This window comes from Chenopodium quinoa, unplaced genomic scaffold (assembly GCF_001683475.1).
Source record: "Chenopodium quinoa cultivar QQ74 unplaced genomic scaffold, ASM168347v1, whole genome shotgun sequence".
Taxonomy (NCBI): Eukaryota; Viridiplantae; Streptophyta; class Magnoliopsida; order Caryophyllales; family Amaranthaceae; genus Chenopodium; species Chenopodium quinoa.
In genome coordinates, this window is record NW_018745684.1 from 3414759 (window position 1) to 3425030 (window position 10272).

General features: G+C 33.4%; 1 protein-coding gene across 1 annotated transcript; it reads left to right on the forward strand.

Moving 5' to 3' along the window:
• Positions 1–2573: 2573 nt before the first annotated feature.
• LOC110717657 (vesicle-associated protein 1-3-like) lies at positions 2574–7484 on the forward strand. The gene is made up of 10 exons (XM_021896411.1): positions 2574–3195; positions 3320–3390; positions 3474–3555; positions 3827–3939; positions 4063–4233; positions 4343–4381; positions 4864–4905; positions 5170–5211; positions 6715–6792; positions 7225–7484. The coding sequence occupies exons 1-10, from the start codon at positions 3147–3149 to the stop codon at positions 7333–7335; spliced, it is 798 nt and encodes a 265-aa protein (XP_021752103.1). The 5' UTR covers positions 2574–3146; the 3' UTR covers positions 7336–7484.
• Positions 7485–10272: the final 2788 nt, after the last annotated feature.

A 10272-nucleotide genomic window follows, 5' to 3' on the forward strand; every position in this document is an offset into this window, starting at 1 on the left:
CATGTATCAGTCAATCAATGTACCACAATATTATGTTGTCATGCTATGTATGCATGTGTAAGTCATATTTCACAAAATTTGTACACTTTTGTTATGTTGTACCCTGTCTGATCATGCAATCTCGTGCTTCTTGCAAATAAAGGCTCTCCAATTCTAACACGTAGAATAATACCGAGTATATCCTACTCATGATATTTTTCTATACTAATACAAATTAGTGTCATTTAAATAAGAATAAGAGAATTTTCACTCCTCAACTCACAAGTTACAAGGACTCACAAGAGTCACAACCTCATATTCCGTACAATCTTTATCATTGCACCGATTACAATCAGAAAATTTGGCTTCTTTTTGCATTAGTAAAGGATATGATTCCTTTTCTTAATTTCTTTCTGCCTACTTTCCTTTTATGCCCTTTACGAAATTAAAAAGCTACATTTTCACATGTATATTTTTGGACGGTTGTGATGGAGTTGATGGAAACCAAGCGTGGGCCATGTGGGTATATCCGACAAATAATAGTTGTCTGAGTGGGGCCCTTTAATCTACTTTTATTTGAATTTAATATCCAATTCATACCCCTTTTATAAAGTATATTTGTGTTAATGTTTCTCTCTCATCATTAGGTGGGGATGTCTGATGTTTTGCTTGGTTTACGTCTTGATATTCCTTTGACTCATGCATCCTTAAATTCTAACTTCATTATTTGTGGATTTAATTCGTAAGTTTAGCCTTGTTTGGTTTAGTTTATTTAAGGCCTTGATTGACACTACTACACTACGCTCTTCCCCACTCTTGAAAGTCTTCTTGTGAATATGTGACTATGATTGTTATCCATCCTTATTCGATTACTCCAGTCAGGTGTATACAGTGGCGGACCCAGGAATTTCTAACCGGTGAGTCACAAACTCACAATCGATAACCAAATATGTAAAAAAATTTTTTTTTACCAAAATTCCCAAAAAAAAATTATTTACAAAGATCATCCAAATAGAAAATTGACAAGATTACAATACTAACTAACATTTAACAAGCTTAAAATTGACAAGACTAAAATTAACAAACTAATAATTTTTTTTTTTTTTTTAAAAAAAAAAAAAAGACTTAGAAATTTTTTTGGGCCCTGGTGAGTCATTTGACCCACCAGGCACAAGGCCAAGTCCGCCCCTGGGTGTATATACATAATTTCTAAAATATTTTTTACTTAGTCTGTAATTAATTTATTTAATCTAAATTTAAATGAATTTATATTGTCTAAACATTTTTTTTTGACACGAACTAAACGTATTTTTATAGTAAACTTGTTTGTGAATGTATAATAAGATTTATAAACCTTATTTATGAAGATTATGTACTTCTAACATATTCACAAACAAGTATTAAAATACACGGTTTAATAATCCCCTATCACAGAAAAGGATCATTAGAATCTAAAAGTTTGCCTCTTACAGGACCGGACTAATAGATAAGGATAAACCAGTACAACTAAAAAAAAAATAAAAATTACAAAATAAAGCTTATCAAGGAAGCTAAACTAAAAAAAAAAAAAAAAAAAAAATCAGAAAAATAGAAACAAAGACCAAAAATAATATGACCCATGAGGTTTGCCGACAATCAAACGGAGGCCGAGACATGGTGAAGGCGACGAAGGCAGCGAAATCGGTGGAACTAAGGCTTTTCAAAATCCACCGACTTGAACCCTAGAGGCGGAGGCTGCATTGGCGAAGGGCCGACATCAGCAGAGGCTGCGCGTCGACGGCAGCGACGAAAGCGACGGTGGCGACGACAAAAGCAAGGAATACATGCTTCAAATCAAGAAAAAAAGAAGCCAAGAAAGAGAGATCATAGGAGAAGAGGAGAAAATAAAAGAGGGAGATTAGAGGAGAGGAGAATCTGAAAGAGAAATCAAAGAAGAAAAACAAAGGAGGTGGATTTTAGAGAGAAGGGAGAGCCCTTCTCTCTACAAAAGCCCCACGTATATACGTACTATTTTTAGACAATTTAATTGACTTAAATAAAATAAGAGGTAAGTAGGGTAGTTGAAATATTAAAAAATTGTAAAAGAAATATAGCAGAATTAATAGTTTATTGAAAAGTAATGAATGTGGAAGGAATGAAATAATAATAAAAAAGTAGTAGTGGGATTGGGTGGGGACTAAGAAAGAAGAAAAATATAATACTAAAATGTACTTTTTTTTTTTTTTTTTTTAAGCTAGAGTTGGATTTGCACATTTGCCGATACACAACTTTGACCATCAATATCTTTAATTAGAGGTTAGTAAAAATTATGAAAAATTAATTTATTAAAGTAAACATTGTGACAAATCCAACAACATATTATATGATCATATTTATATATTATATATTGGTAAAAAAATTAAGTCAATGATGACATATGAATAGTGGAAAATCTCAACTCTAACTTATAAAAAAAAATAAAATGGAGGGATATAAAAAGAAAGTGTAACACTTAGCTTATTGTCAAAAAAAGAAAGTGTAACACTTACTTTATTCGTTATTTTTTTATTGCACCATGAGTGATTTTACGCTTGCCAATGCATTACTTTACCTATTAATATCTTTATTACACGTTCGTAAAAATTATAAAAATTTGATTTTTGAAATGTAGATTTCAAGACGAATCTAACTAGATCTAACATAACTATGTTTTTCCTTATAGATAAATCACAAATGATGGTTAAATAACATTATGTGAATAGTGATAAAGGCTTTATGGTGCAATAAAAAATACGGAGAAAATATTTAAATACAGCTGCGTTTAGTAGGTGTAAGTGTGTAACACTTTAAAAACACGGAGGGAGTACCAGTTCTTAAAATACCAATTGTCTGATTGTCTCACATGAATTGTAAAGTTGTAACCTGTTAAACTAATTAGACAAAAAAAAAAAAAAAAAAAAAAAAAAAAACAAAAAATAGTAATAATAAAAAAGTTTTACCCCCCAAAATCAAGAAAGTTAATCTAATAGGGGATGCAAAACAACTTTGTTGCGATTGAAAGAAATCATCGAGGTCCCATCTTTTTTCTGCAATTAGAAATTTAGAATTACCCTTCTTTCGCTGTAATAATCTCTCTTATGTCATAGGTTTGTCATAAAATACAAAGAAAACCCAGTTAATTTTGCAACATGCTCAAAAAATTCCTTAACGTTCAACCTTCTGAGCTCAAATTCCCATGTAAGTTCCTCCAATTTTCTTTCTTCTTAAATCTTTCTCTTTTTTATCCTTCTATAGTCAATCGTATTAACTTACATTGTTCTTGTGTTGTTCTGCATTGCAAAATTTATTGGGGTTTTTCCAGTTCAATTGAATAAGTTGAGTATAGTTTGGGTTGAATTAACCAACAAAATCGATCATAATGTTGTCTTTAAGGTACCCTTTTCCTTAAATTTATGAACTTTTTGTTAAATTCTGTGTTGGTGTGGTTTAATTTATTGGTTTTGTGAAATTTCAAGGTTAAAACAACACATCCCAAAAAATATTGTGTTCGTCCCAATGTGGGTTTGATCTCTCCTGGCTCAACCTGTGTTGTTAAAGGTAAATTTTCTATTGTGGTTAATTTATGCAAATTTTGGGTTGTTTGTAAAATATGCTGATTAATTAGAGTGTTATTATGTACATTATTTGCCCGAGCGTACTTAGCTCTAGGTACACCCAAGGCTATATGCAAGCTTTTGCTCGGCTCTAGCTACACTCGGGTGTATAATGAATTACGCAAAACATTACAATTCCAAGTATACAAGTGCTTAATTCAACAATGTGTCTGTTCTTGGTTACTTATTTGATGTTGACATTGGGTGTTATTTAGTTAGTATGCAAGCTCAAAAGGAGTTTCCTGTTGGTTTGCCAAAGGACAAGTTTCTAGTCCAAAGTATGATAGCACCAGTTGGGTTGAGTGCTGAAGCTATTACCTCTGATATGGTATGAAATCAAATTTTTCTTAGGTTGATAAATTTTTCATTGAGGATTATTAAGAAACAAAAATGATAGAAACGGTGTTGTGAGTTTTCACTTAGTGTGTATGTGTCATGTCTGTCGTTGTAGTTCAGAAAAGATAAAGACAATGATGTTGAGGAGTTAAAGTTGAGGGTTGCCTTTGTTACTGCAAATCCACCATCCCCTATTCCCGAAGTTTCAGAAGAAGATTTTTCTCCTGAAGCAAACAAGCTTGAGAGCCCGGATCACAAAAATCATATTATGGAATTATTTGATGCTGTATGTGCTACTTTCTGCTGTAAGAATTTATTTCAAAATGCTACTTCTTGTGCATTTTGGTATCCTCAGGCTATCTTACAAGCTTTGGTAATTTAATTGTGTGTTTCAGGCAACAAGTGGATGTGAGCTCCAGGATCAATCCTCCAAGGTTTAAAATCTTGCCACTTTCTTAATTTTACATCAAAATTGCTTGATTGAAGCTGTAAGGAATTCCGTGTTTGAAGCTTTAAAAAGTCACACATTATCATCTTGTGATTTTCTTAGTATTTTATTATCTTAAATCATCAGTCATTAATCACTTGTTAGGAGGAGTAAATGGGGGCATGTCATTCCTTGTGGATTCGTTAGGAGGCCATTTCCATTAATTCCACTTCCATCTTGTGAAATTGAGTGTAGACCAATAGAACAGGTGTAGCTGTGAAAGCATGCTGGTGGAAACCAAGGCTAAACGCCTAAACTCATATGTTATTTACGCCATTCTGATGTTAACACTAGTGATAAAAGTCATAATATAGGTCCCCTTCTCAATTCTCATTAGCTCTATTTTCCTTGCTGGATTAGTTTCTCCTTAACATGTCATTTAAATCAATGAAGCAATGCATGATTAATTGTATTGCTGTATCTAATCAGGAATCAAACACTGACACAGAGGACGAAGATCAATATTTCAAGGTAATTAGTCTTTCTGTCTTGCAATTGTTAGTTAATGCTCATGATGTAAAACTCCATTGGCGATTTGGCGGTGTACTATGACTCCAAAGTCGGTCATGCCTTTCAGACTTATAGTTCTTTGTTTTTGATGCTTCCCCACTTTATTGCCTTTACATTTTAAATGCTTGGGTCATGTGGTTGAATATAGTTTCAGCCAAATGTTTAAAATATTTTATTGCATCATGGATGTCACTGCAGAATTAACTCTCTGGTTTTTAAATTCAGGATTCAAATTCTACATTTGAACCTGAGGAGAAGCTTTCTCAGGTACAATTATTTGAATATTCTTGATCTTAACTCTGCATATGGAAGTAGCCTTTTCTCTTACTACCACTTCTTTTATGGCATACCTAAATTGCAAATGATCATAAAAGTCATCATTAAGTTATTGCTTATCATGATTCCTGTAGAATTCCATCACTTCTTCTGGGTGAGCTGTGTATGGTATTTAGAGTTGATATCTGTGACCTTAGCATCATTTAGTTTACTTTATTATTTGGGAGATTACCAACCTTCGCATATTACTGGATGTTTAATGGAAAAGAAGTGTTGATCAACAGGTAATCTCTCAAGTTGGTTGATCTTTAAATTAATTAATCCACAAAGCCAAATGGAAACGCTAAAATCTTAATGGGTGACTTAATTTTTATAAGCTTCCGCTTATCAATCCATTGTAAGCTGATAATACCTGAATGCAAGTTCTAACTCTCTAATGATTGCTAAGATCTATTTAAGCTAGTCATAACTCATAAGATTTGAACTTTAAACCATTACATAAAAATAAAAATTCTTAATATATTTGCAGATACACTTTTAGATTCGTGTTAAATGGTAGTGGACTAGTGGTGTAGGGTCTTTTGCTCATAATTTAAAAGATAATTCGAAAGTATTTTATTCTCTGCAGTTCACAGCCGCTGCAGGTAATGGACTATCCACATTCCACAATCAGGGTAGTTAGAGAGAGTGTTAGTCATGTGATTGACATGCCGTATTTAGGTTGGTGTAGGGCCTTTTGCTCATAATTTATAAGATAATTCGAAAGTATTTCCTTCTCTGCAGTTCACAGCCTCTGCAGGTAATGGACTATCCACATTCCACAATCAGGGTACTTAGAGAGAGTGTTAGTCATGTGATTGACATGCCGTATTTAGGTGTATTCCGAGGTATTATTGCACAAGGATGAAACTAGTGTTGTTGATAATCATGGGCCAGAAAGAGTGAGTGCTGAGGATGAGGTCTGTACTAACATTTTAGGTTAACTTAAGTTAAAGTGAAGTCAAATTTTAACAATATAAAAAAATAGTTCATGTCTAGTAAGTTAATCTATATACGTCTATTCCCAGCTGAACTTGATATCATCTCGTAAATGCATATACCTTCTTACTATTGTGAGTTGTGACACAATTCCAGAAGAAAGTATAATTACTTTGTAAAAGCTCATCTAGCAATCTCTTTCGTTCATGTTCCTGATTTCTTCCAATTATGAGGAATTTGATGACCTTCATTTCCTGTTTTATAATTGGCAAAAATTGACGGTATGCTAATATGCTATAGAAGGCAACCAAATAAATGTGGTTAAGCTATCAGAAATTCAGAATTTGCTGTGAACAAAGTATATGAAAAACTTTCTTTTATGTGTACTAATAGATGTATAGTGTATCATGCATACGATTCGCACAAGCTTATGCTTCTTATATCATGCATAAATAATTAATGACCTAAATAATGTCTACAGTTGATGTAAAAATATTGGATGGTAAAATGTTTCAGGACTGGGATAGGGTTTGTCAGCTTATCGGCGAAAGGACTTTCTTGATGCAAGAAAATCAGGAGCTGCAGTACGAAGTGGTTTGTCTTGAAATCACTCCTTTATTTTTTCTGTTTCGGTCTGTGTCATCAGCAACTTGTTTTACCTTTGTTGCGTTGTTGCTATATGATCTAATTTAGTAGCTGGGGCTTACAATTTCTCTAAAAGATGCAATATCTATTATTCAATACCATATAAACCAAGTTCCAATGCATTATGAGTTTCTGTTATTTCTAACAGTTTAAAAACAAGCATTTGTTGCGGCTTGTTTGCGCTGAGATTTGCATATTCTGTCCCTTTCTTCTGTAGTACTACCTATGCTAGATATTCCATATTATCAACTGATTCTTCTGAAATTTAACCTATGTTGAAATAAATAAAGTCACCAGCCTCTTGAGAAATTTAGACTGAAAATTTCCTTGCAGAAAAAACATGTTACATCTTTGGCCAACATGATTTTATTTTTTGAACAGGAAATGATTAGGAAGCAAATCTTCAGGAGCACTAGCAATGGTCGTAATATAATTCCACTCATGCTGTTAGCCTGCTTCCTTGGCTTTCTTGTCGGGTATGTGATTAAGTAGCCTTCTGCAATCCCGTAGGAAATCTTGCCATCACCACTGTGTATACAAGCGACAACTTGTCACTTATTTATCTTGATGTAGCTAATCAGCATTTTACTGTTATCCTTTTTGACTTCTGATTAATGATCAAAGATCGAGGTTCTCTGAAAGGTTGTTACTTACTTTCTGCTTTTACTTTATCTCAATTGTAAAGAATATGCCCATGTTTTTAAAATTTTGTTACCAAGTGATCGGGATCCTCTCAACATAAATAAGTACCAAAATTTTGTGTTAAAACTTTCGTTATATAGACAAAGAACATCAGCAAAGAAAAACACCTTAAAGAATAACATCAACATTACATAACAAGATTTTTTCTATAAAAATTCTTCTAATTCCTAAATAGGTAATGTATTTTAAGTAGGAGTAAAACATACAGCAGGTGAATGATAATCTGGAAAATCAGGAAAACCTGCCATCAGAGAAATGATCCCTATTCCTATCAAACCACCCCAGAAAAAGAACCTGAAACAGCAGTGAGTATTACTGGTAACATAATCTTCGTCGTCGTCATAATCCTTTTCTGCCTTTTCTCTGTTGTCATCCTTCCGATCAATTACCCTGATTATTTCCACCTCGTCCTTGATCATTTCGAACTTTCCAACTTCATCCTGTTCATCAGAAACGCACTTCTCTGCATTCACTGCCCTGTTTTCAGCATAATCATCAATATTAACCAATTCCTGACCTTCTTGTTTCCCCTCGTCTTCCTCGTAAAGCCCTTCAAATTCCATTAATCTGTCTTGATCATCGTCTGCAACAAACTCAGAATTCTGATACAACTTGAACCCCACCAGAGGAAAATTTTCTTCCGATTCATGATCAAATTTATGCACTTCTTCATGATCAAATTTATGCACTTCTTCATGATCATCTTCTTCATCAATACAAGAATCAGAGTTGGAACACACAGGGGGCTCCGCAGAGACCGTGAATGAGGAGGTTGGACGGGGCTTGGTCAATTTGCGAATGACAGACTGCATTGTCTGAACCCGACGAACAATCTGGTCCAAGTGATTTACATCTTCCTGGCCTAAACCCGAGTTTTGATTTGAGGCAATTTCAGCAGTAACAAGATTGTGGATGAATGATAAATTATAGTCAATCTCACCAGGAACAAAATTGTAGGGTGTTGTTATGTCGCTATCGTGCGATTCAGAGACTAAAGGAGTGATTTGGGACTCCAAGTTATCAAGTTTCTTATGCCACAACGAGTATTTCTTCTCCATCTCTTCTCTGGCTTTAACCTTCACTTGATCTTTTTTGTTGAGGAAAACCTTCACTTGATCTTGTTGCTCTGTTTTTCTTTTTCTTTTTTTCCCTGAAGGTGGTTATATTGGAATTGATAGGCGGTTAAAGTGACGGTCGAGATTTTAGAATTCGTGGCGCCAAACTTGGTAACTGTCAATATCATTATCTAGTAACATTTTGTTTTTTGGGCCAGAATTTAGTTGTGGCCCGTTTAAGGTGAGAAGGGTTAGCCCATTAGAGTATAGCCTAGTCCAAACCTCTAATCAATTTTTTTTTTTCAAAAAATAATTGTCCTTACAGTAATCCGAGCCAATAACTAGTTGAGTCATAAGCTAGATACAGGTGTCGTCGTTGTCGACATACACAAGGTGACGAGTATCCTACACTCCTATATTGCGTCACATACTTAGAAGCGGTATGTAACATTTAAAAAAAGACTAAGATGTATACGTATACACGGGTGTACAATAAATACAATGCCTAATATTTGCTCCATATTGATTGAGAATTCAAATTAGATAAACTCATAGAACAAACAAGTACTACTTTAAATATTGTAAGGAGTATATCATTAATTCATCATCAATGTGACATTGTACAAAACATCTTTTGAACTAAATTTGACAAAAATTCTAATTGTACTTCATATTTATACATCAAACACAGAAAATAATCATGTCAGGAATATATGGAACAAAATTAAGGGGAAGGGGTTGAGATTAGGAAGAAGAGATTGATGATCTTAATTATGAGAAGGCGGTCTAGACCTCGGCTTAGGGTAATCTGAGTAGATCCCTGGATAATGAGCATGGTGTTTGTTAGAAACATGCCAAGAAACAACTGATTTCTTCAAAACAACTGAATTTGCTTGTCTTCTATTCATCATTTGGTTCATTAATAATCCTCTATATTTTCGTGGCCTTTGTTGAAAATTTGTAACTTCATGAGTTAGCATTTCCTCTTGTTTGTCAATAGTAGCCAACTTCTCTCTAATACATCTCTCTATTACCTGCAATTTTTTTTAATGAACATACTATGATTAGTTACATTTATTTACAAAAACTACGTACTCTCGAACATTAAAAATTTAAATGGGATGCAATTCAACCTTAAGTTTGACACTTTACTAAATTTCAAAGATTCACCCATTTTCGTTATGTGTTGAGAATTCGATTCTTATCTGATAAACATTTAAAAAAAAAAAAAAAAAAACCACCCAAAATTATGTTTTTAAATACTTCATATTTGGATGCCATTTCTTAGAGAACTTACCAACTAAACTTATTTCAAATCTAAATTTTTTATTTTGTACTACTCGTGTAGTTTTTAAATATTAGTTCAACTATTTTCAAAATTATTGATTCAAGTAATAAATAACTACTCCAATGGAGAAGGATTAAGTGAAAAACACTAACCTTAAATGATTGGCGAATTGATGAAACTTCAGTATTAAACCCAAAATGACGAGCTATACATGCATTAACCAAAAGAAAGAAAACCAATGTGCTAATGAGGAGTTTAATCGCCATGATAATCTCCGAGATTAAGGATGAGATTAAGCTAACTCGAACGAGTATCAAAACTAATAGCTATATATATAATTATACCAAGAAATGAAAACACGAATGTAGAAATTGGACTTAGGAT